Source organism: Molossus molossus, unplaced genomic scaffold, assembly GCF_014108415.1.
Source record: "Molossus molossus isolate mMolMol1 unplaced genomic scaffold, mMolMol1.p scaffold_m16_p_15, whole genome shotgun sequence".
In the NCBI taxonomy this organism is placed as follows: domain Eukaryota; kingdom Metazoa; phylum Chordata; class Mammalia; order Chiroptera; family Molossidae; genus Molossus; species Molossus molossus.
The window spans coordinates 25,754,137-25,781,813 of NW_023425350.1; the positions used below are offsets into that span (position 1 = coordinate 25,754,137).

The 27,677-nt window shown below is 41.1% G+C and overlaps 1 protein-coding gene across 3 annotated transcripts in view; it reads right to left on the reverse strand.

The window, feature by feature from the left end:
* SOS1 (SOS Ras/Rac guanine nucleotide exchange factor 1) overlaps nt 1-12,746 on the reverse strand; it is a 122,872-nt gene extending 110,126 nt beyond the window's left edge. For all 3 annotated transcript variants that reach the window (XM_036263240.1, XM_036263239.1, XM_036263238.1), the window contains exon 1: nt 12,639-12,746. In XM_036263240.1, coding sequence (XP_036119133.1) covers nt 12,639-12,725 — 87 coding nt within the window. In that variant the 5' untranslated portion in view covers nt 12,726-12,746. The remainder of the gene's footprint in view (nt 1-12,638) is intronic.
* Between the last annotated feature and the right edge of the window lie 14,931 nt (nt 12,747-27,677).

The following is a 27,677-nucleotide window of genomic DNA, read 5'->3' on the forward strand; positions in this document are numbered from 1 at the left end:
AATATGAAAGCTAAAATCATAAACTTAGAAGAAAATTTAAGGCTAAATCTTCATGACCTTGGATTTGGCAATGGATTCTTAGATATGACACCAAAAGCACAAGCAATTAAAGAAAAAACAGTTAAATTGAACTTAATCAAAATTAAAAAATTTTGTGCACAGGACATTATCAATGCTCTGAAAAGATAACTTTTTGGTTGGGTTTGAATGGGAGAAAATATTTATAAATCACATATCCAATAGGGCTTAATATCAAGAATATATAATGATCTGCCCAGCTGGTGTGGCTCAGTGGTTAAGCATCAACCCATGCACCAAGAGGTGGCTGATTCAATTCCTGGTCAGGGCACATGCCCGGGTTGTGGGCCAGATCCCCAGTGAGAGGCATGCAGGAGGTGGCCAATCGATGTTCTCTCTCATCAATGTTTCTACCTCTCTCTTCCTCTCCTTTCCTCCCTATTTAAACAATCAAAAAAAAAAATTTTTTTTTAAGACTATATAATGATCTCTTAAAATTTAGTTACAAAAATACAAACAAGCTAATTTGAAAATGGGCAATATACCTGAATCGATATTTCTCCAAAGAAGATATACAAATGGCCAATAAGTATGTGAAAAGATGCTCAACATCATTAGTCATCAGGGAAAATACAAATACAAACCAAAAGCAGAATGAGATATCCTTTCACACCAACTATGATGGCAATTAAAAAAAAAAAAAAAACAAGTGTAGGGAGGATGTAGAAAAATTGAAACCTTTGTGCATTGCTGGTAGAAATGTAAAATGGTATAGCTGCCACAGAAAACAGTATGGCAGTTCCTCTAAAAGCTAAACATAGCATTACCAAATGACCCAGCAATTCTTTTAGCTATATACCCAAAAGACTTGAAAACAAAGACTTATATACAATAGTCATTGTAGCATTATTCACAATAGCCAAAAGGTAGAAACAACTCAACAGATAAATGGATAAATAAATGTGGCATATTCATACAATGAAATATTATTTAGACTTTAAAAAAGAATACAATTTTGATACATGTTACAACATGAAAGAATCTTGAAGACATAATGCTAAGTGAAATAAATCAGACACAAGAGGACAAATATTGTATGATTCCACTTATATGAAATATATAGAACAGACAAATTCATACAAGCAGAAAGTAAATTAGAGGTTACCAGGGGTTGGGGGAGGGGTAAATGGGGAGTTATTGCTTAATGTATATAGAGTTTCTGTTTGGGGTGATGAAAAACCTTTAGTGTTGATGGTTGCACAACACTGTGAATGTAGTTACCGGCACTGAATTAATACACTTAAAAATAGCTAAAATGGTTAATTTTATGTAAAATATATATATTTTACCACAATAAAAAAATTAAAAGAAAATATTATTTAATATATGTATAGAAATCAGAATCCTACCCAAATTTTTACACGAAACATCTGGGCATGTAATTATCAGTAAGGGCAATCCATTAAAATTATTGGGCCATACATAAAAATCAATTTATGTGCAAATGGTTTAGATTATAAGTAAAATAGAAAATGGGACTTGTCTACATAGAAAGGAGAAACTTTTTTTCAGCAATTATAAAAGAATAATTGGAATTTAGGTTAGCTTATTATAAAAATCTGTTAATTAAAAATAACTGTTAAAAAATCTCAACTTGTTTTAGTTTTTTATTTTTAACCCTGAACCAAACTATATGAGAATTGATCCCATTTGCAATTGGGATGCTTTAATACACATGAGCAGATCACAATTTTTAAAAATTACCAGATGTAAGTTTCATACAAACAACAATTATATTTTTTAATTGTACATCCATTTTAATACTTGCCATATAGTAAATGCTCAACAAATTTAGTGAATAAAACCAATTCAGTCAAGAAAGTAGCATTAAAGAAACTTTTTCAAAATCATCTTCCTGTTACAGTTTTAAAATGTCTTTAAAAATAATATCTGAGTAATTCAGGGATCATAATACCAAAACTTTAAATTACTTATTTTCTCCAATGTATATCCCCATCCTCAACAACAATAAAAGATTAGCAGAATTTGACTTTATGAGAATTTCTTTTACTAATTTTTTTTTTTTTTTTTTTTGCCTGCCTCTGAGGTAGCCTAGCCTAAAAAGGAAAGTCAACAAGCAGTCAGTCATCTTTATGGATGGATGGTTGGACTACTCAGGGTACTACTGAAGTGCCTAAAGTGTTCCTGATACACTAATTCACATAGTAATGATATGGGTATCATATGTATTGTTTTCTTTTGTCTTTATTGCTTTGTTTGTGGTTTCATATAAAGGTTTAATTACAAAATAAACTTCAATGTGAAATGCAAACTTTATTTGATAACTACTAAAGCAAACTGTGTACTATTAATAATCAATAATTAACTTTTAACTTTTAGAACTTACCCTAAGATTTTTTTTTTAAGCATAGGGGTTTGGGGGGAACAAATTAACCACTTTAAATTGATAGTTTCAATTATCCTGAATCAGGCAATTTACAGCCAGAAATGACCCTGGCTGGCTATAAGACTGAGCCTCTCAGATCTCTGACTATAGGGAACTTAACTGACTGAGGGCCCCAGCTGGTACACTCTGAAATCCATGCTTCTCACTGGCTGCTCTCAGTCAATGACTGAGCACCGTGGGTATACATACTAAGACAACCCTATCCTGGGAGTTGAGGAATTTCTGTTGATAGGCAACTTTCACGCAAGGACTTCCTGAGGCCTGGTCAACTTTCCTTAGAGCTACACAGCAGTGTAAGACACATTCACTCTAAGTTCCTTCCTTCCTCACCTGTCTCCTCCACCTAGAGTCAGACTTGCATTACAGTCTGATGACTCTCCTGGCCTCCACCTTCATTTTCTCTCACAAGCACTTCTAATATATGTCTTGCATGCTTGATCCCATCTTGGCATCTGCTTCTCCTTTGCAGCATTATACTTTTTTTTTTAAATCTAGCCATTTTAAATGAATCATTGCCAAAATATATAGCATTTGCTTTCCTATATGCTAAAATAAAATACAGTGAACATGACAATTCCAATGCCTTTTGACTGGTGAAGACCTCTACTAAGACCCACCTAAGTCCATACATTAGTATTCTTGAGGGGACAGACTCAGAACCACATGCAATTTGACAAATATGTCCTGAGTACCTATTATACATGAGAAATATGCTAAGCATTATAGGGAATACAAAGGTGAAAAGGAACCTATTCTTGCCCTCGAGTAACTCCCAATGTAGAGGAGACAAGCCACGGATACAAACAAACTTTAAAGGGCAGACTGTCGTTAGTGCTAAAATTGAGGTTTAGAGTACTAATAAAATTAAGAGATTCGTTTTACTTAGGGGATGGAGTTGTAGTAGAAAGACTTTGTAGAAGAGATGGCATCTGAAATGTACTCTGAAAGACATCATTGGAGCCTTCAATTTTTACCAGCCTATAATTAACAAGGACAGTCCAACAAAGATACCTTCCATGCTTGCCATACTTGGCTACTTCCAAAGTATAAATCTGTCCTATCACAATTCTCACAAACTCTTTCCTAGAATACTGATAGTTTCTTAGTTCCCCTCCAAGCATGCTCTTCTCCCAGTATTCCCTCTTTCATCACCATTACAACTTAGACTTCCAAGCCAGAAACCTGGGAATCAGCTTTGACTCCTCTCTCTCACTACCCTGTCATTCAATCATCAATCTACCCTTAATTCTAAAATCTGTCCACTTTTCTCTATCCCTACAGCTATTGCCCTAGTCAAGATTACCATTATCACTTCTGTGAATTGCTGCAAAATTCTCCTAACTGGACTTCTTGCCTATAGTTCTGCTGCCATTCAGTCCATGCTTTGCAGAGCAGTGACCAAAATTCATATCAAATTGTCAAAATACCCTGCTTAAAACCCCTTGGTCGTTCTCCACTGCTCACAAGACAAAATGCAGTAATTTGGTTCACAAGATCTGGCTCTATACTCCAGATGACAGCTACATAGGACTCCTAAAATGCTGAGCTCCTCTTGGACTCCAAGCTACCACAAATCCTTGGAATACACTTCCTCCTCATCCTCAACTGGCTCATTCCAGCTTCTACTGAAAATGTCACTTCCCATATATAAACACAAGGATGGTCTTCTAGTTTCCTACTGCCATCTCAAGACCATTATTTCTCAGCCCTTCCCTTTAGGATCTCTCCTTCCATTAATTACTTCTTTTAAAAGTCTTACTTTTATATATATATATATAATTTTTTTCTTTATTGATTTTTCTTTATTGAGAGAAAGGAAGGGAGAGAGAGAGAGAGAGACATCAATGAGAGAGAACATCGACTGGCTGCCTCCTGCATGTTCCCCACTGGGGATTTGGCCCACAGCGTGGGCATGTGCCCTGACCAGGAATCAAACCGGTGACCTTGTGGTGCATGGGTCAACGCTCAACCACTAAGCCACACCAGCCGGGCTAAAATTCTTACTTTTTTATGCAGCAGAGCCTTTTTTTCCCAAATGTACTCCTATGCAGAGCACCATTATGTAAAAGGGCTTAACTTCTCAGCCTAAAGCAAGAGGTTTCAAAGCCCTCTTCATTCAGCTGCCTTCTCTCCTACAGCACTCACTTCTCCCTAAAATCTAAGGTGCAAGATAATTAGGGCACCATTTTACTGTACTGTATTGCCTACTCAAAGGAAGCAACTCAGTATAAAGAGCTGTCTTTAAAGCTAGACAGACTTAGCCCTGGCCAGTTTGGCTCAGCGGTTAGAGCGTCGGCCTGTGGTCCGGAGAGACCCGGGTTCAGTTCCCGCTAAGGGCACGTACTTCGGTTGCAGTTTGTCCCCGGCCCTGGTTGGTCGTGCGGGTGGCAGCCACTCGATGTGTCCCTTCACGTCGATGTTTCTCTCTCTCTCCCTTCCTCTCTCTCCCTCCCACTCCATCTGTACAAAAAATGGAAAAATATCCTCGGGTGAGGATAAAAAAAAAAAAAAAAAAAGCTAGACAGACTTAGTTGAAATCCTAATTCTACTCCTTATAAGACATTGAGCAATTTGCCTCTCAGGATCCATTTCATCAGCTGCAAAACTCAGCTGTAAAAATTACCACCATGAAAAGTCAATGGAACAGAGATAGGCATGTAAAGTACCAAGTATTCTAGTGACTAGAATATTGTCACATGCCCTGGCCGGTTTGGCTCAGCGGTTAGAGCGTCGGCCTGTGGTCCAGACAGACCCGGGTTCAGTTTCCACTTAGAGCACGTACCTCGGGTGCAGTTTGTCCCCAGCCCTGGTTGGGTCATATGGGTGGCAACCACTTGATGTTTCCCTTTCACGTCGATGTTTCTCTCTCTCTCTCTCTCCCTCCCACTCTATCTGAACAAAAAAACGAAAAAATGTCCTCGGCTGAGGATAAAAAAAAAAGAATATTAAAGTGTTCAATGTCATTAGTCACCACAATGAGATATCACTACATGCCCATCGCAATGACTAAAATTAAAGGCTAATAACACCAAATACTAGCAAGGATGTGAAGCAATTGGAACTGTCATACATTGTTGGTGGGAATGCAAAATGGGCACAACCACTTTGAGAAGCGGTCTGGCAGTTTCTTATAAAACTAAACAGACACTTACTCTATGAGACACTTCTCCTGGTATTTACCTAAGAGAAATGAAAACATCTGTCTACAGAAAGAAAAAGACTTGTATAAGAATATTCAAGGCAGCTTTATTCATAATAGCCCCAAGCTGGAAACCTCCCAGGTAACCATCTATTTGACAAATGAACTGACACATTCATGATAGAAAAAAGAACTGAATTATTGATTAACACAACCTCAAAAGCCTTACCAAAAATATATACTGTATGATTCTATTTATATGACCTTCTAGAATAGATAAATCTATGGTAGGATGATAAAAGATCAGAACAGCATTTGATTCTGAGAGGTTGGGGCAGGGAATGACTAAGAAGGCACATGAAGGAAATGTCCCAAGTGATAGTCATGTTTGATATCTTGGTAGAGGCTTGGGTTGAATTCATTGTTTAAAATTAATTGAATGGTAAAATTAATGTTTGTGTATTCCCTTAAATATAAATTTTACCTAATAAACAAAAATAATCATAAACAAATACTGAATTGCAGTTAATGACATGCTGAAATGTTAGGGATAAAGTATACTGATGTCTGTAACTTACTTTGAAATGCATCAAAACATAAGATAGATAGGTGGATGGATGGAGGGATAGATAAGCATGTGATAAATCAAACACAGTAAAATGTAAATCACAGAATCTATGTGACGGGTATATGGGTGTTTACAATTCTTTCAACTTTTCTGCAAATTTAAATTTTTCATAATAAAATGTTGAGAAAAAACTTGATCACAAGACAAAAATATTTTAAAATGAAATGTGTTTTCTTCCTATTCCATCTACAGCTATAATAAAAAATGCATTATGGGAGTGGGGAGTAGCTGTCATTTTCATTATTATTTGGTTAAAGCATCCTCACTGCTGTGACTTCTGGACCTCCCTGTTACTGGTGGAACACAGTCTTCCTCTCCACTGCAATACATACACAATCCTTATGGACTTCATCATCATCCATGTATGCAACTCATCATTCAATACACCAACTTCAGAGGTTCTAATGACCTAATCTTCTTCACCTCTGGAATCTTAAAATTCTAAAATATAGTAATCATCTCTCACCATATTCTCCTATCTGCTCCCATTACTCTCCTCTTCCAATTTAACAAGATTTTTAATCCATGGAGCCCTCATTTACACCTCCATTACTTCTGCTGCAGATTTACTTCCTCTCTATCCCCCGAAATATCCCTATCTTAGTCACTACTGCAGTCACCTTCAACCAACTATCCCTCTCTTCCCATTAACTAATGAGTGCTGCTAGAGGAAAATCTCACAATCATCAGACCAATGAATTCTATTCCAAATTTATGGTCTCCACACTCGGCACTGCTCAGCAATTCCTTTCTAATTCACTGGCTGGCTCCTTCTGCACATTCCAGAGCAGCAATTCCAGAATTTCATCACGCTTCTTGAACTCCTTACTCATTTCTCGTTCTTCACTCTATGTCAAGAACCTTGCCTTTCATTTCATCATGAAAATAAAGGCTACCTAGCATGAACTCCCTGCTCTTCAACCTACAAACCCATCTTTATCTCTTTCCCTCCCATTTCAGAAGAACGAATGTCATTGCCCTTGCCAGAAGTAGCATAATATAGTGTTTAAAAATGCAGACTCTGTAACCAAATTACCCTTGCCAAACCTCAGTTTCCTATCTTGTAAAATGGAGGCAATAATAGTATCTGGTGAAAATCGGAGAACATACTTAAAATAGTAAGGCAAATAGTTCAAGGCAAATTCCATGCTTGTGTTCCTGAGCTCATCTCCTTGCTCAGTATTTCACCAGCATTCTCTATCAACTCCTTACCCAGAGGCTCCTAACATATACCAGTTTCTCTCACCTTCAAATAAAAACACAAGCGTCTTCCCCAACCTTGAATCTCCTTGCCACATAAGTTATCTTTTTTCCCTTCATTTCCAAGCTTCTAGAAAAAATAATCTGAAAATGTCATCTGTCCTTGTTATTCTTTTTCCATGCTCTTTCATCTTCTACCCTCACACTGAAACTGCTAGAACATAAGTGACCCTTTTGCTGTCAAATCTAATAGTTTTCAGGTACCTTATTTGACTTTTCTGTAGCAGGATACGTTAATGACTCTTCTTGAAACTCCTTTCTTTCTCAGCTTTTCAGACACTAGTATCTCATTCTTTCTACCTGACTCCTTCCTTCTTAATCTCCTTCACTCATTCCTTTCCCCCTACTCTCCCTCTATACACTCTAGAACATTCTCTTTCCCCAGTTCTAATGCCAGCCCTATTTCAGTCTTACTTCTAATCATTTTCAGTGGGTGGCCTCATCTACTTTTTTTAACACCTTCTTTGAGGAACAACTGATATGCAATACATTGCATATATCTGAGCTCTATGTATATGTATATACCCCTGAAACTATTGGCACAATATAACAAATGAACATAAAAGCTTCCCCTCTAAAACAATTACTGACCTGCTTTTTGTCATTGTAGATTAGTTTGCATTTTCTAGAATTTTATATAAATAGAATTATATAGTATATACTTTTTTTAGTCTGGCTTCTTTCATTCAGGTTAATTTTTTGACATTCAGCCATGTTGTCACGTATATCAATATTTCTTTTATTGCTGAGTAGTATTCCAACATATGGCTACTCTACATTTGTTTATTCATTTACCTGTTGATGAACAGTTGGGTTTTTCCAATTTTTTTGCTGACAGAGCTGCCATGAACATTCATGTGTAGGCCTTCACATGAACACAGGCTTCATCTATTCTTATGACTTTATGTACACACCTAGAAATCCCAAATCTGATTATCCAGGTACTAACAACCAACTCCCAGTTCAACATGTCCACCTGGATAACCCAAAAGGACTCCCCGCCCCTTCGCCGAGTCTGTATTCTGGGAAACTCTGTGTCCAGTTAAATGCTGGGGCTTGTGTGACCGAGCCAAAAGGACTTTTAAATTAACACGTCCATAACTCATCTTATTATGTCATGTTCTCTACCCCAACAATAGGTTTCCCTCCTACATTCTCTATCCTGACTAAAAGCACTCAAACCAAAAGCTTGAGGTTCTTTCTGCTCTCCTACCACTTCCCCTAAGAATGCAGTGAGTTACTAGATCCTGTCAATTCTGCCTTTTAAACATCTCAAATAAAATTCATCCCCACACCCAGCCAGTGTGGCTCAGTGGTTGAGCATTGACTCATGCACCAAGAGGTCACCGGTTCAATTCCCAGGTTGTGGGCCCGATCCCCAGTGGGGGGCCAATAGGAGGTGGCCAATTGATGGTCTCTCTCTCTCTCTCTCTCAAATCAATAAAAAAAAAAAAAATTTAAAAAATGTCCATCCCAGTTCAAATGCATTATCATTTCTTGGCTGGGCTAATAAACTAAACCCTTAACTCTTCACCTCAGCTAGGATCTCATTCTTCTCCAATCCATTTTCTATTCTACAGCCAAAATGAATTTTCTAAGATTTCAAATCTGATGTTACTCCCTTATTTAAAATTCCTCAATGATGTCTATCTCCTTGAGATAAAATTCAAACTCCTCAGTTTAACATACAAAAAATTCTCTATAAACCAGTTACCTCTCCAAAGTCATCCTCTGCCACTTCCCATCATGTCCTAACTTTGTCACTTCTGGATGATGCTATTTATCTTTTTATCCTTAATACTGAAGGCAATACATGGTCTGTAGTAGGCATGCTATATTTGTGCAACAAATAAGATAGAACTTAGACTGGTAGATGTGGCAAGACATTCAGGTCATATTCAGGAAAAGCAGTAGTACGTACAGGCTGAAGCATAAAGAATATAAAAGATTATGGTAGGCAATCCAGTCAGAAAAGCAGCATGAAGCCAGATCATCTATCACTACCAATTCTATGCTAACAAATGTGCACTTGATCTTATGTGCTCAAAAGACATCAATGGTTCTGAACAACAGGGTGACACATTCTGAAGTGTACTATAACTTCTGAAATTTGAAAAATAGATAAAGGCAAAATAAGGAGCAGTGAGCTCAGTTAAGAGGCTGTCCCAGTAGTCTGGGAAAGGGAACTCAGAGCTTTTAGAATAATAAGGAATAGATCAGAAGAACATGCCAAAGGGGAATGAATCTACAGGCTCTGCCTGGGTGTGGGCAGTAATGCAAAGAGAGAACTCAGAGATGACTCCAAAGTCTTGAACTAGTCAAATAAAATAATAAAGCCATTAATCAAGAAGAAATATTTTTTTAATGGTAGGTAGAAGGAATGGAGTTCATGACTGCAGTTTGGGTCTTCCCTTATTCGTTCATTCAAATGTAAGTGCCTACCAGGTGTTGGGTAATGCATGGATGGAGAAAAAATGAGGGTTAAAATAACATCTCTGTTCTCGCCCTGGCTGGGTAGCTCAGTTGGTTGGACTGTCATTCCATACACCACAAAGGCTGCGGGTTCAATTACCAGTCAAGGCACATACCTAGTTTGTGGGTTTGATCCCCAGGTTGGGGCATGTACAGGAGGCAACCAACCAATGTTTGTCTCTCACATCAATGCTTCTCTCTCCTCCCCTCCTTCCTCTCTCTCTAAAGTCAATAAACATCCTCGGGTGAGGGGAGATATATACCATCGCTGTTCTCAAGGACCCTCCACCCTCCAATCTAGTTGGGGAGGAACAAGGGCAGGAAGGACAATTACATAGGTACTTAAAATTCGTTGTTAAGTACTAGGCTAGGGTGCTAACAAAAAAAGGAAGATTTTCCAACTCAGCACTGAAGATTTGAGAAAAGATCTGAAGTCAAATTAGTCCAAAAGGATGAGTAATGTCAGGCCAGGCAAAGGGCAATCCAGGTGAAGAGAACAGCATGTCCAAAGAGCCTCAGGTAAGATAACACAAGTTGGGTGCATCTGCAAACAGTGCCATATGTCTAAAGGAAGAGCTCAAGATATGGAAATAGCCACATGAAATGTCTAGCAGGCAGGTGAAAATGCAGGTTTTGAACCACCAAGAGCATATTCAGATATAAAAAATATTTTCAACTTTGTTTTAGGTGGCTTAGAACCATCGTTAGTGGATAAGAATTTAAATAATCAGAAAAGCCTTACAATATCAGCTAGATTGTGTACACTTCCACCCCCTCCCATCGCTTCTCCCGTCATCCAAGAGTATCTCTGCTTAAAGTCAAAGCTGATTTGTGTAAAAAAGCAAAGAGGACTGGTGGGGACTGTGGTAAATTGGAAATACTACACGCTGTATCTGAAAAGGGCAGCTCTAGCAGTTTACTACCTTGCTTAAATGTGGGCCCAATGTGAAGAGAGCTTCCCGTTCTTCAAGAAAAGCTCAAAATTCAGATTTTATATAATACATCCCATTTTTAAGTATTGGCAACTAATTACATTAAAATTAAAATAACACAGTGCCAGCCAAACAATATGCTTTTGTAGGTAGATTTCAGCACGGGCCACTGGTGTGGAGGAGTTAGACCTGGTCTGCCACATCCTGAAGTGCTCTTTCATTGCTTCACAGGCCCCTCGACTGACAGGGTGTCTTGATGGTTCCCCCTGGGATAGGCACTGCTTGCCTCTAAACAAAACGGCCCCAAACTGATAGTGTTTCATGAGTTCTTCTGTATATATTTAACCATTTTTCCTGTTTCCTCCCCACCGTGGTCAGGATACCAATCAGCTCTAGCATCACTGAAACCTTTCTCACCTTTTACTATAAGCTAAGATGTCAAGCCTGCAGGTAATGCAAAAATAAAAACAGTGAGAGCCTGACAGAATTTCTAATGAATAAAGTATATAAGGCATATAGAATCTCTTTGGTTTTCTTGAAAACAATATCACAGATGTCTGCAACTATTCAGACACCTGAGGGAAAAAGTCAGTAACATTTCTGAAATACATGAGCAAGTTCTGCTAACAAACCAGAGTTTCCACTGTAAGACACCAAGAGGGGGAGGGGGAGAACAGGGCAAAAGGGAAAGTAAAAGTTGCTGGCCTTTGAGAAATATCAGACACCTTTTAAGACACAGTTTTTAAAAGAATAAATGTTTAGAACAAAAGGTACACCCGTAATCTCAACTCTCAACTCTCGGTAAGAGTAAAAATATTTTTTTCACCAGAAAACATGAAACATTGTTTGAGCAACAAGAAATTGATATTTATAAATAGGATTAAAAGAGTAAAGCAATTATATATTTATAGAAAAAGCAAAAGGAAAACAAAAAATATTCTAGATGTTTTTAATGTTCACTCAAACCAGTTTCTGATGTTTCAATGTGTTGTTGTTGTAGAAGCTTTTAAAATGTATCAACATTTCTTAAAATATTTAAAAAGTACAGATCGTATTATAACTTTAGATAACAATGTGGCAAACTTGAACAAACACAAAAGGTTAAAATTTCTATTCCACAAACCGAACGATAGTATCAAGATTCTCAGACTTTAGAAAGAACAGAATGGCATGTGCACCCGCCCCTGTTAATCGGAGCGGGGGAATTCGGGGCAATGAAGAGTGATTACAGAGGGTGAGCAAAGCAGGCCATATTTCTGCTGGCAGGCGAGCTCTGCAATTACTTAGAGCAAGCATTAAGGCCAGAGCATTCTCTAGCCCACTAAAACGAACAGACTGGACACCTAAAACCGGAGGCTGACAGCAAGCTCCGGGGTAAGACCGAGAAGGCGGAAAAGTGGCCTGCTTTGACCTCAGCTGAAAACTGAGGCTCCTCCAACTCTGGTCTCTGAATCAGGGGGAGGGCATTAACCTGTCAGTGGCTGTATTATTCGGACAAACTATTCCTGGCTTCCTGGGGCCTTGCCACACACCGGGTGAATAGCAACACCGAGAGCCAGCGAGTGTGGGGGAACCGCTCAGCTGCGCCGTCCTCTCTGGGAGGCGGTGAGACCGGGAAGAAAGACGGCCCCGCGCGCGCCCCGCCTCCCCAGCCCTTCCCCAGCCCCGGCCCGGCGCCCTCGCAGGGCTGCAGCGGGGAAGCGGGGTCCCGCGCGCTCTTACCTTTTTCAGCGCAGGCACCAGCAGCCCCCGCCACTTTGGCGCGTTCTCCTCGCTGAAAAACTCGTACGGCAGCTGCTGCGCCTGCATGGTGCCCCCGGGGCGCCTCTGGGCGGGGAGGGGGCGGCGGCGGCCGGGCCCGGGAGCCGCGAGAGGGCGAGCTCGCAGCGCGGAACTGGGCCGCGGCCCCACTGGACGGCCCGGCCCCCTCGGGGCGCCGCGCGGCCGGGCTAGCCCAGGAGAGGGGGCTGGGGGGCGAGGCCCGCGCCCGGCCACCCACCCGACACAGGTACCAGCCGCGGAGAACGAACGCAGCCCGGAGGCGGCGGCGGCGGCATCCCGCACCACCGCCCCGGGGCCGGGCCCCCCACCCCTCCCTGGCCCGCCGGCGCCGCCCCGGGCTGCCCTCCGCCGCGGCCGCCGCTCGCCTTCTCGCCCGCCCGCCCGCCGGGGCTGCGATCCCGGGCCCGGCCTGGCCCCGCGGCGGAGCCGGCGGCTGGGGGAGGGCGTGTGGAGTGACGCTCCGGCCGCGGCGCCCGCTCCGCGCAGCCGGGACCGCGAAACGCGAGCGACTCCGGGCGGGCGGAGCTGGGGCCGGGGTCTAGCCCGGGAGGGGAAAGGCCCGAGGTCGCTGTTGGGGGACCTGGCTGCCCTGAGGTGCCGCCGCGGCCGCCGCCGACGCCGGTGTAGCGCTGGAGCTTCCTACTAGCGAACTGAACCTGCTCGCTACTGAGCATGCGCCGCCGGGCAGGGCCGGTTCGCTCCGGGTTTTCCGGCTCCCCGGCGAAAGAGGAGGGAAGCGCTAGTGAGGGAGGGCGCCCGGCGAGGCTGTAGTGCGTCCCGGAGGGCTGCCAGGGAGAGGCTCAAGGGCCCGGAGAAGTCGCACCCCGGGCTGCGTGGGTCCTGGATGGGGGTGGGCAGTGCGGGGGTTAGCGTGAAGCGGCCCCCATTGTGTGTTTGGGCCGCGAAGGATTCCACCCTTCTCTTGGAGTCCTGTGCCTTTCTTTTGGAAAGGGGTGTGTATGTGTGTACTTTGCTCCCGAACATGAAGATAAGGACTGCCCAGAGCATGCAGTGTATAGTAAACAGACTGGACAAAAGATAGGTGGCTTTCTCACGAAACTTGATCAGTATTTGTGAGATAATAGAAGTGACTGCAGTGTTTCCAGTCGGCCTTTGCACATCATCATGAACAAAATGTATACGTGTAATGTTGATTTTGTGTGTTTAAAATTCAACATGTTCATCTTTCGAACCCACTTCAAATATGAACCCTAATAACCACTTACCTCTAGTGAAAATTGGACCCTGTCTGCAGCTCCCAAATCCCACACTTCACTGGTGGGTATTTCGTTTGTCGCTACTGTCAGCAAGGTAACAAACTCCTGGAAGGCAGATCTTTTTTCACGGGGAACTCTACACAGAATAGGCACTTAGTGAAAGTTTGTGGAATGCTAAAGGAGCATTGTCGAAATTGTTCACCCCAGGAATTCAAGTGTTTGTTTATAATAATGGCACCGTGTGGCTGGCGTGTTATGGTTTAACATTAAGCACATTTTGAGCATAATCTCTAATTCTCATAGCAATCCTTTCGTTTTCATTTTCACAGATGAGAAGACAATTTAGAGAACTAGCCTGGGTTGAAGTTAATACTGCAACCTGCTATTCCAGCGAACAAATAACTAGGATCACAGAAATGAGAAATGTTTAAGTGGTTTTAAATCTGTACAAGACCTCTTTGAGAATGTCATAAAAGTCTTAGGTCCTTTCCTTTTGAAATGTTCACATATGATTTACGTTAAAAATTCTCCACACTTTCAAAATGTTCAGAATGACGTTAAAAGTCATTCATAAATCTAGATAAGAAGAGGCAGAGGAACCATAGCTTATGAGAGGAGTTGGGGGCAGCAGAAGGGGTTTCCGAGTAAAACATCTTCAAATATCTAAAGGACTAATATGGAAAAACCATATGATATGTGTGTGTGTTTCTAAATAACTGAACTAGTGAAAATTGGACCCTGTCTGCAGCTCCCAAATCCCACATGAACTAAGATCAAGGTCTGCCCCAGATTACTCCTTGGTTTCCCATTATTCTTTTCAAACTTCTTACCATGGCTCACAAAGCCTGGGAGTGGCTTCTGTTTGCATTCTCAGCCTTTTTTCACCATTCTCAACCTTGGCTCAGCACACTCGTCACACTGGCCTTCTATTCCCAGCAAACACCTACCTCCAGGGCTTTGCTCTTCCCCCAGCCTGGGACCCACTCTGCTCCTACCTACTCACAAAGGTCACCACCTCCAAGAGGCCTTCTCTGATAAATCTTTGTGGTTCTCACCTATGTTTCCAACATAAACCTTGACTTGTTTATTTCTTTGCCAGCATAAATCATGACCTCTCATTTTTATTTGTTGTTCTATCCCAACTAGAATACAAAGTTGAAGAGATGAACTATCTTTTGTGTTCCCTCTAGTTTTATATTGTAGCCCCAGGATCTCCAGTAGTTGGCTCACAACAGTGCTCGATAAATAATTTTGAAGGAATGAAAGGTGAATGTCGGAAGATTCCAGGAAGACTACCTAATCACAGTTGTCCCAGGAAACGGACAATCATTGGGGGTGTGCAAGTAAAAACAAAATAAAAACGAAACAAAACAACAACCGTGCATTCACTCACTCGGGACGTCGGGAGGGTTAGGAGGTTGGACTTGACCTACAAGGTCCCCTTCAACTCAAGTCTCTGATATGACTGCGGAGGTAAACCCTAGACTCATAGAGTGCAGCCTGGGCTGGGCATGCTTAGTGGCTGGGGCAGGTTTTCACTGGTATGGATGTTTTGGGCTGCAGACGAAAAGCAAGCAGCTGAGGGGATACTGCAGAGAAGAGACTGGGCGCTTCTCAGCTGAATGACCTAAAGGGAGTGGTGCTGGGCTCGGCGCCGCTAAGGTCAGGGAGCAATCTGCACCGTTTGCTTATATCTCTTGGGACAAATAAAAACACCTAGGGGTTTGCAGCGAGAGAAAATAGCGGTGGCGAGCTTAGAAACGTGCTAGTGAAGACTGGAAAGCTCCTTGGGCCTCTCAGCTTCAGCCTCCGACTGCAGCCCTGCTACGCAGGCGCAGAGTTTCTGTTCGCGCCCCTCCTGGGTTCTAACCAGCCTTGAGCCACAGCGGACGTGACGCACGGGCGCGGACCCAGGCGGCGTAGCGGAGCCCGATGGGGGCGTGCCCAGGAGGGCTAGACGAGTTCCGAGATGGTCGCGTCGGAACCCCGGCAGCAGGGAAGGGGGTGGGGAGGGCGTTCCGCCAGGCGGCGCGCCCCCTGTAGGTGGGAGTGTAGTTCTCTCTTTTCTCCGCGCCGCAGCCTGACGCAGCCTTATGGTTCCCTGCCTAGCTGCAATTACAATTATTTTCCTGAAACAAAATTCAGATCCAGCTACTCTCCTCTTCAAGAGCCTCCATTGCCATCCCAGGGTGAAGTTCAAAGTCCTTGGCTTGGTATTCATGGCCTTGTACAATCGGGCCACTACCTATCTTTCCAGCTATGTATCTCTCACTCAAAATGAACTACTGTTGCCTCCTATAAACCTATCATTTCGGTCTCTCTTTTCTGCCTATGCAGTTCCGTCTGCCTGGAACGCCCATAACCAGTGTTTTCTTCAGTCCCACCCGCCACAGTTTCACCCCACTACTCTATACACGCTCACTGTGGAACTCACCCACGTTGTGGTCCCAGCTCAAATGCCATGTTCTCTCCAGTCTTTCTCAACTCCCATTCAGGATTCCTACCCCTTAAACTTCAGACCCCAACAGGCATAAAAACGGTAGTGTCAGCCATCGACTCACATAGCCAAGACTTACTATCCAGAACAGGTAGTTTACCTTAGAAGAAATAATGATGGTTCACCTCATTAGTAATCAGGGAAATGCAACTTAAAACCACATTGAAATTCTATTACATACCCATTGAATTGGCAAAAATTTAGACGTTGAACAATACCAAGCTTTGGCAAGGATGTAGAGCAATTTAAATTCTCATCTACTGCTATGGGAAAATAAATGAATACAACCACTTGAGATAACTATTTCTTATTTTAAAAGATGAACATGGGCATGTCCTGTATAAATTAGCATAGACATATTCCCATAGTAAATATATCTCAGAGAAAGTTCTTCACTGCATTGTTTGCAATAGCATAAGCAGTAGAATGGGTAAATAAACTGTGAGATACTATAGAGCAACAAAAATGAACTAGTCATATACATTTCAATAGACTGAGAGTCTATGGCCCCACACCCCAATTCCTATGTTGAATCCTAATCTTCAATGTGATGGTATTTGGAGGTGGGGTTTGGGGGAAGTGATTAGATCATCAGGATGGAGCCCTCATTAATGGGGTTAGCAACAATATAAAAAAAGACCCCAGAGATATCCCTCACCTCTTCCACCATGTGAAGACAAAAGAGCAGACAGTTAATTATGAATAAGAAAACAGACACAGAATCTGCTGGTGTCTTGGCCTTAGACTTCTCAAGTTTGAGAACTGTGATAAATACATTTCTGTTGTTTATAGACTACCCTGTCTATAGTATCTGGTTGTTAACAGCACAAATGAACTAAGGCACACCTTAACATAAATGAATCTTTAAAAAATAACACTGATAATATGAAAATATGCTTTGTGAACTTCCAAAGGGGAAAAAATACATTGAGCAAGACACACATTTGAGTGAATCAGTGTGCATTTCCTAAGAAAAGGGCTTTCATTTTCATAATCATAGTAAAATTATTAAGTTCAGAAAGCTAACATTGATATACTACTATCATCTAATCTAAAGACCTGATTCAGATTTCACCAATTGTCTCAACAATATTCTTTATAAAGATTGTTTTTCCTGGTGTAGAATCCAATGCAGGATCATATACTGAGTCTGGTCTTCATCTCTTTAGTCTCCTTTAGTCTGGAACAGTTCCTCAGTTTGTCTTTGTCTTTCATGGTGGTGACATTTCTCAAGATCACAGGCCATTTTGTTTTATAATTTTCCTCGATTCGGGTTTTTCTGAGGTTCTCCCATGATAAGATTCAGGTTTTGCTTTTCTTTTTTTTTTTTAGGATTTTGCATTTTTGGCACAACAGTACATAAGCAATGTGTTCTTTTGAGTATATCATATCAGGGGGACACAAGGACAGTTTGTCCCACATTAGTGATACTAACTCTGATTACTTGGTTAAGGGGAAGTCTTCCAAGATTCTCCAATGTAAAGTTATTTTACCCTTTATAATTAATTAGTAACTTGTACAAATGTATGTTACTTTTTTAAAAACAGCTATTGAGATAAAATTCACATACTGTATAATTCACCTGTTTAAAATGCATAGTTCAATGGTTTTGAGTATATTCAGAGTTGTGTAACCATCACCACAATCAGTTTTGGAATATTTTCATCACCCCCAAAAGAAACTTCACATCCATTAGCAGTCATGTTGTTGTTTTTTTAAATCCTCACCCACGGGTATTTTTCCATTGATTTTTTTAGATAGAGTAGGAAGGGGGAAGGGAGGGAGGGAGAGAGAGAGAAAGAAAAACATCTGTGTGAGAGAGACACATCGATTGGTAGCCTCCTGCATGGTCTGCAGACTAATGCTCTAACCGCTGAGCCAAACTGGCCAGGGAAGCAGTCATGTTTTTATAGTTATGTAGAATTCTATTACATGGATGTACAATAATTTGTCAGTTTTCTTTTGAAGGATATTTGTGTGTTTTGTTTTTTTTTCCTAATCTCTAATTACAAACAGTGCTACAATGAGTAAAATCATTTTGCTTGTATTCAAGTATATCTGATAATGAATTCCCTCAAGAGGATTGCTGGGTCAATGGCAAAGTATATTTGCAACTTTTATAATTACTGACAAATTAGATGGCTAATTATTTAATGTTTATAATGTATTTTAGGGTACTCTTTTTGGAGTGATATAAAAATAATAAGCCAAAAGAGAAAAACTTATTTACCTAACAGTGACTATTTCTATTATTATTCCTACTATATTGGTATCTTTAAGGACTCTAAAAGAGTATTTTGAGGGTTTTTGTGTTTTGTTTTTTTTTTTTAAGTTATACCTCATGCCTTGAAGTACTAATATCTTCTGAACTATATAGAACCAGTGGTCTTTTTTTTTTTTTTTACTATTTTCTTATTCTATGTTCATTCTGTAAAGCAATGTAGCTTAATTATAACAGATAAATTTATTCCACATTATATGTACTATCAATTCTTTGTCTAGCAAGACTGTTACCCCATTGAAAGTGCATAAGATCCTCCAGACTAGTGGTGTTACTCTAGATTTTATTAGATAAACACACATGACCTACAAATTACCTGCTTTCTTCCAAGTACATAGAGCAATTGATAGAGCCAGTCAGCCCAACTGCTCAGTTGGCATTTTGGGAAAACTTATGTTGTTTATAGGATTTACATCCTTATCATTTTTTTCAAATATGTTTCTATTGATTTTTTTTCTTTCCAGTATTTCTTCGTTCTCCTGAATGACAGGAGTGGTCCGAGGAAAGGTTTGTGTGGTCAGGAAAATAGAGAGAGACTTTTTGCCGAAGAGGAGCTATTTTTTTTTTTTCTCATCCTCACCCGTGGTCACTTTTGCATTTATCTTCAGATAGAGCGGGAAGGAGAGAGGGAGGAATAGAGAAAGAAACATCGATGTGAGAGACACATTGAGTGGTTGCCACCAGCACAACCCCAACCGGGGCCGGGGTCAAACTGCAACCGAGGTATGTGCCCTTAGCGGCAACCAAATCTGGGACATTCTTGTCCGTGGGCTGATGCTCTAACCGCTGAGCCAAACCAGCCAGGGCTTTATTGATTTTTTACAGAGAGGGGAAGGGAGAGAAAGATAGATACATAGATGTGAGAGAGAAACATCCATCGGCTGCCTCCTGCATGTTCCCTACTGGGGATCCAGCCCACAACCCGGGCATGTGCCCTGGCTGTAAATCGAACCGGAACCTCTCGGTCCATGGGACCATGCTCAGTCCACTGAGCCACACAGGCCGGGCCATCCTTATCATTTTTTTAAAATAAGAAATCTTAAGAAAGCCATACATAGTTTGTTTTGCATATAACACTGATGCTAACTTGTCGTGACAGAGTGGAGATGCTGTGGAGCTCAGATGTCCTCTCGAGAAAGGACATGTCCAAGTGCGAGGATTGTGCAGTTAGCTGACAACCTCCAACTACTAACTCCTTCAAGTCTCCTTAGCTTTTGAGCCAAGTTCAGACTCTTCTTGAGGTGGCCCTAATCAATGACACAGCAAGATGGTGAAATAAAAGACTGGCCATTTCCACTCAATGCAAGACTCCTCTCACGGGCAATCATCTGGAGCTTTCCATTGGGATGGCTGAGTCACTGGCAAACCTGCTTTATGGTCTGATGGCTCCGCCACCCAGCTCTGCTTCCTCCTTTTCCTTTCACAGATGTTACTATCAACAAGCCTTTTTGCACTCAACTTCATTTCAGTTTCTGCTTCCCAGCAGACCCAACTGACATATTTGTAAGTGAATATTGATTTATAGGGTATCAACAGATATTTTTAATCATTATGCTTCCATATAAACCTCTCAAATTCATTGATTATAGAAATACACCTATAATTTTTCAAACTGATTCCTTTCTCATAATATGTACAGAAATTGATATAGCTCTGAATCTCTAAGTAGAGAGCTTGCAGTTTACCCTAATTTTGGTTATGTTTCTTAAACAGAGTTTACTTATGATCAATATCATAAAGCATCCAAACTTCATCAGATCTACTTTTCTTCTTTTACTGCTTCTGACAGAGACAATCTCTTCTTCTTGTTAATAAACGACCAGCAGCTCTAAAAAAAGAAAGAGAAAGAAAACAAATAGAAAAACAAAACAAAACAAAAAACCATATCCCATCATCCCCTGGGCAACAGTTCATTTCCCTAAATCTTTGAAAATGACTTATACATGCATGATTTATGAAGGGAATGCCAGGAACACAGCTTCATAAGGATTCTATTAAAAGTTTCTCTCCCCGAGGCAGAGCATTGCTGGTTCAGGATTGTTTTCCTCTTAACCTCCTTTGTCTAAAAATGAAAAAGATCACTTTGACTTATGGGTGTGTATTTTTTGTTTTCTTAACTCTTACATAGAAATTAAAACAAAAACGACAAAACCTTGGAATGGAAAACAACAGTAACAGCTAAAAAAGAACTGAATTTTAATTTGCTCAGCTGATCAGACAAAAATAGTTTTTCTTATTATTGAGACTTCAGTGGGAACAGTTCTCATGGAGTATTTTGTTAATATTCCTTTCAGTTGTTTATTGATTTTAGTTAGGAGAATGTGGAACATATTCTGAAGGTGAAACAGAGGAAAAAAAGATCAAAATGGAACCTGTGTAGGGAATTGGTCCAGCACATTTCTTGTAAGTTTATTGCTGGTTCTTATGAACATTTTTTGTTGTTAGGAATGGGGATTTAAAAATTAAATTTCTACTTAATGATTATTGGATTAAGGAAAGCATTGTTGCCTGACCAGTGTGGCTCTGTGGATTGAGAATTATCGCATGGACTGAGAGTTGTCCCATGGACTGAGAGGTCCCCATTCAATTCCTGGTCAGGGCACATGCCTGGGTTGCAGGCTTGATCCCCAGCAGGGCACGTGCAGGAGGCAGCTGATCGATGTTTCTCTCTCACATTGATGTTTCTATCTCTCTCTCCCTCTCCCTTCCTCTCTCTCTAAAAAAATCAACGAAACACATATTTTTAAAAAGAAAAGCATTGTTGTTGTTGTTTTTATATAGTTGTCTTAAATCGGGCCACCTTATCTTATTCTTTTAATACTTCCAATGGTTTTCTTTTTAAAATGATGTCTTTAAATCTCTGAATTTACAATTACATAAATTTACAATTTATGTAAAGCATGATGATTTTTTGCCTCCAACCTTTCCATAGAGGTGGGAGGAGTGGGACCTAGGCAATTCCTGGACCCCATAACCACTCTGGCCTGACCAAAGTTGGGAATGCTGCCACCACTGATGCCGAAAAGCTGCTGAATCACGAAGTCATCTGCCAAATTAATAGGCTGCTGTTACGGTGACCGGTTCCAGATTCATGCCCCTCTGCCACAGTCTACCCGAACAAAGCAGGTTCTCTGTGCACCGCCTCTCTCCACAGATTGCTCAGCTCCAAATCAGTCTCACAGGAGTGTTTCTGTTTGGTGGGACCCAGATCACATCTTAAGCTCTTGCCACGAAAGAGCCCGAGAAACAGCGTTTTAGTTTTCCTCTGTGTCTTCATGCTAGAACACGCCGATATGGAAAATCAGCCATAATAGTCTTTCACATATCTAGAAAGTTTCCTTCTATTTCTCTTTTGTTAAAATTGTGATACAATACACATGAAATTTACTATTTTTAAAATGTTTTAATTGAAAAAAATTTTTTTTAAGAGAGAAGGGAGAGGTGGGGAGAGAGAGAAACATCAATCGGCTGCCTCCTGTACACCCTCTACTGGGGAACAAGCCCATGACCTGGGTATATACCCATTAAACAATTACTCCCCATTTCCCCCTTATTCCCAACCCCTGGTAACCACCATTCTCCTTTCTGTTTCTATGAATTTGACTCAAAAAAATGGAATCATACAGTATTTGTCCTTTTGTGACTGGCTTGTATCAGTTAGAATAATGTCCTCAAGATTCATCCATGTTGTAGCATATGTCAGAATTTCCTTCCTTTTTTCAGGCTGAATTATAGTGCATTATATGTATATGGCCTATTTTGTTTATTTATTCATCTGTCATTGACCCTTGGTTCCTCCCACCTCTTGGCTATTGTGCATAATGTTACTATGTATATGAATACAGTATACAAATATGTCTTTGAGACCATCTTTCAATTATTTTATTTTATTTTTTTGTGGTATGTGCCCCTAGAGGGAACCAAACCCGGGACTCTCTGGTCCTCAGGCCGACGCTCAACCGCTGAGCCAAACTGGCCAGGGCTCAATTATTTTAGATATATACCCACCCTTTTATTTCCTTTAATCTAAGAGCTTTAAAAAGGAAAGTGCTGCTGAATTTTATCAAGCAATTTTTCAATATCTGTAGCAGATTATACTTTTTAAGATGCCACAACATTATCCCTCATCTCACATATTTGACAATTTTTCTATTGAGTTGTGGGGTTTATGTCCTTTCTCCTTGAACCTGGGAAAATCCTTGTGACTGCCTGGACAAATAGAGTACAGCAGAAGTGACACTATGTGTCTCCCATGGCTGGATCATAAAAGTGCCATGCACGTTCACCTTCTTCTCTTGGGATGCTCACGGTTGGAATCCATCAACCATGCTATGAGAAAGCTCAGATTAACCCATGGAGAAATTACCTGCAAGAGGCTATGTCAACATTTCCCACTTGACAGCCCAGCTGGGGTCCCAGCCAACAGCCAGCATCCAACATCAAGTGCCAAACTAGTAAGTGGCAATACCGCCAGATGATTCTGTCCCTTAGTCATCAAATCACCTCAGTCTTGAGACTGTCCTGTGAGGCTCTGGACATCGTGGTGCAGAGATGAATGACACCTGTGGTGCTCTGTTCTGACTTCTGACCCTCAGAGCTCATGAGTATAACAAAATAGTTGTTTTATGCCACCAGATTTTGGGGTGGTTACACAGTGATGGGTAACCTGTACCGTATCTAATGATATGATCATTTGGATATTCTTTCTTTTCTTTTCTTTTCTTTCTTTTTTAATCTTCACTCAAGGACATTTTTTTCTCTCTCGATATTTTGTTCAGATAGAGAGGGAGGGAGAGAGAGAGAAAAAAGCATCGACATCAAAGAGACACATCGAGTGGCTGCCACCCGCACGACCCAACCAGGGCCGGGGACAAACTGCAACGGAGGTACGTGCCCTTAGTGGGAACCAAACCCAGATCTCTCTGGACCCCAGGCCGACGCTCTAACCACTGAGCCAAACCAGCCAGGGCTGGATATTCTTCTTTCATCATTTGATGTAATATTTCAGTTCTCATGTATTGGCAGAATAAACTGTCCTTGCTCAAGTTGTGTTATTCTGTTAATAAACTTCTACATTTAGTTTGCTAATGTAATGGAGATGAATAATTATTATTTTAAAACAAAATTGGTCTTAATTTTAATTAAAATTGCTTCTGCCTTCTAAGGGAGAAGGTAACCTAATTCACATTAGAGGTAGAATAAATAGCCAAACTGCTCCCTACTACTTTCAGGGCAGTCAACTGCTGTGTTTTCTTCTCCTTATTTAGCTTAAATTTCATGAGTACCACTATGATCACTCCCTTGAAAATACTTTCCATCTCCTTGCCCCTCTCCCTTTACCACACTTGCCTTGCAAAAAGTCCAGCCTCCGTTAACCCCGTCCATTCACTGGTTCTTTCCTTGCACATGTGATTTGACACTTGCTAGAGAAGCTCAGAGTTGCACAGCTTAATGTCAAGATCATAGCCTCAAAAGGGCACTCGATATCACTCAGGAGCCTACTGAATCCTGGTAAACTCTGCATATTGATTGTCAGAACACCTACTTTACTCCTTTTCCCCTTTCCTTATATCTTCTCTCTCTCACCCACTTCCACTTCCCCTTTGCTCTTGATCTTGAAGACTTTTACTTTATTAAGAAAATCAAAACCATCAACCTGGAGTTTCCTCACCGTGCGATCACCTTCTTCATTCTTAACGCAAAGGCTGTGCTGTATCACCTGGTGCTGCCATTCTGGAAGCATTGGTTTGGCTACGGACAAGGAAACTCACATATTGTGAACATCCCCAACATCCCAGGCACCTTACTTACATTCTAGCTCATGAAGCAAGGGTTAATATCTCCATTTTTCTCAGGAGAAAACTGAGGCTCTGCTCGTTTAAACTCTCTGCCCTACATCAACCAGTGCAAAGCTAACGCCAAGGTCAGTGCTTGCTTCACTTGATCCGGTGGCTCCTCATAGCAAGGACTGTCTGTACACTGGTTTATCTCTCTGAAAGATGAGGCTGTTCAAGAGAGGAACGTTCTAACAGCTTTGTTCTTCAATCTGAAGGACAGCGGTGTGTAAGGTTATTTTGAGGTCCAGCTGGGGCTGATGGCAGGCTGCGACTTGGAGAGGTCCCCTTGCTCAATTTCAGTCTTGTTCTTTTTTATTTATTTTTATTGATTTGAGAGAGAGAGAGAGAGAGGGAAACAGTGATTTGCTGTTCCACTTATTGATGCGCTCATTGGTTGATTCTTGTACGTGCCTTGACCAGAGATTGAACCCGAAACCTTGGCATATCTGGACAAAGCTCCAACAAACTGAACTACCTGGCCAGGGCTTTCCAGTCTTGTTCTTTAGCATTTTGTTTTTAGGAGGTAAATAGAATCAGTAGGTGCTATTCAACTCCTAATTTTTAAAATGTAGTACTAGAAAAATAGATCCTTGGCCTAAGTTTGTGAAACCGAAAACATAGTTCTATGTTTGTGATATATGCATATGCCTTTCTATCTTTGGGTGCCCAGGATACTCTAAAAACTGAGACCAGCACTGAGTCTCACAAAAACGAGACCCATAGTAAGTAAATTGAGCATGATATAACACCATCAGAAGAAAAAAAGTCCAATTTTCTACAGTTTTACAAATTTTGAAATATTAGAATATTTTCTTAAAGCCAAATAAATGTATGCTTATGTGCACTTTGATATGTCTTTAACTGTGTGTTTTTGTTGTATATAATTATAATGGAATGCAGGTGAACCAAAGGCCAAACTCACGCCCTGGGTTCTACATCTGGCACATCTGATAGACCTTCACTCTAAAGGCAACATCCCAACTAGAGTTTGGGAACTCCAAGGCCCCTTGGAGATTACAGTTAAGGAGCTGGACACTGCAGACCAAGGGGAGTGGGTCACAGCCCTTCGGGGCTTTGCTTCGCTCTCCTTTGCTGGCTCTACAACCCGCTGCTGCGAGAGACCCTGACAAAAGGGCGTGTGGCTGGGGTAGAGAGAGTGAGGTAGGAGAAGGGAAGCAGTACTGCCTGAGATATGGGGTAAAATATATATGCAAATGTTTAGCCCAGAACTTCATGGTTTCAACCTGATCAGTTTTGCTGAAAGTAATATTATAATTCACTTGCTACGCGAGGGAAAAAATGAAAGCCAGCTTGCTTGCTCTGGGTCCTCCTCTTCTTTCCCACCTGACAGACGGGCTCAGCCTTTAATATACCCAGAGCTTCACTCCACCCCTTCTGCCCACCTGGCTGCCTCTGTGATCCATCTCCCTATTCCTTACCCAAGTCTCCCTTCCCAGCCTCTCACTTGTCTAACTCCAACCTTCTAATTCCTCAGAGAGTCTAATCTCACTGAAGCAAACCCTGATGTTTAATCTTATTTTTGTCTGTCCAGTCTCCTTTCCCCTTCTCCCACTGAGAACTTTCTTTTGGGGGAGCCACCTTTTGCCCATTGCATGCCCATCAAGATGCCCTGCCCTCTCCTGGACCTTTATTGATGAAATTCATGTTTAAAGGCAAAGGCTGGAGAAGTGGCCTTAGAGGTACCTTCAAGATATGTCTATAGTAACTCCAACTCCATTTATTACTCAGAATGGCCTCAAGACTGGAATAAAGAATCTATAAAGGAGATAAGCCTGGGACCTGCCTAAACTTCATTGAGTATAAACTAGCTGCCTTTTACAGAGAGTAAGTAGCAAAGAAACATATCTTCTGATAAGGTCTCCCTTAATCTACCTTACCTCATTGTCACACAAAATTTTATAAGTGTGGTTTATGATTTTATATCTAGCAAGAAAGCAATACTCTGTTCAAAATAACTGAGTTAATTTATTTCTGCAGGTAAACTGATTCCTGGCTTCCCATAAAAAGCAGAGTGGCTGCGGCAATATTGATTTTTTAAAACTTGTCTTAAAACATTTCTTTCACATTCCTTTAAAATCTATATTGCTGAGATGCTAAGACAAGCATCTTTCTAAGAAAAACAAAAAACCCTGATGTAATGCTATAACCATCATTTCACTAGAGACGCTATCTCCATATTGCCATTTTCTCATCTCAAAGCTGCAGGATGCAGTCATTTCTTCCAGCCTATTTCTCCAGGCTTTGGAACCCAATGCCATTAGGCCCATAGAAAACATTTAGTTCAGATATCACCATTTTATTTATTTATCCTCACCTGAGGACATTTTTTTTTTTTTTTTCAGATAGAGTGGGAGGAAGAGAGAGGAAGAGAGAGAGAGAGAAACATTGACGGGAAAGGGACACATCGAGTGGCTGTCACCTGCATGACCAAGCAGAGCCGGGGACAAACTGCAACCGAGGTATGTGCCCTTAGCGGGAACCGAACCCTGGGCTATCTGGACCGCAGGCTGATGCTCTAACCGCTGAGCCAAACAAGCCAGGGCCAAATATCATCATTTTATAAGTGAAGAGATAAAGCCTAAGGAAAAGTCAAGTTCTTGCCCAAGGTCAAATAAGTCTGTTAATAGTAGAAGCAAAAGTAGAACCTTTGGTCCTAAAGTGCTCTTCAAATTTAGATGTAATCCTGCCTGGCCTTCCCAGCAAGTTCTGCCCTCGAGATCCCAGGTTCAGGACCAGACAACACAAACAGTATCTGAACTTAGTCAGAAAAACATTGGTAATTTCCACCACTGTGATTCAATTTTTCTTGAATCCTTTTTTCCCTTTTAAAGGTTTAAATGTTATTTTAAATAACCTTTGTGTGAATAACCTGCTCCTCAACAACCCCATCACACCATTGTTTACATATAGGTTTCTCAAAGTGTGATCCTGGAGGCAACATTGCATGGGAACTTGATAGAAAAGCAAAATTTTGGCCCCCACCTCAGACCTGCTGAATTTGGGAGGTAGCACCCCATAATCTGTGTATTAACAAGCCTCGGGTGATTCTAATGCACACTGAAGTTTGAGAACCTCTGATTTAGATAATTCTTGCTTAAATTAATTATAACACTGGGGTTGCAATAT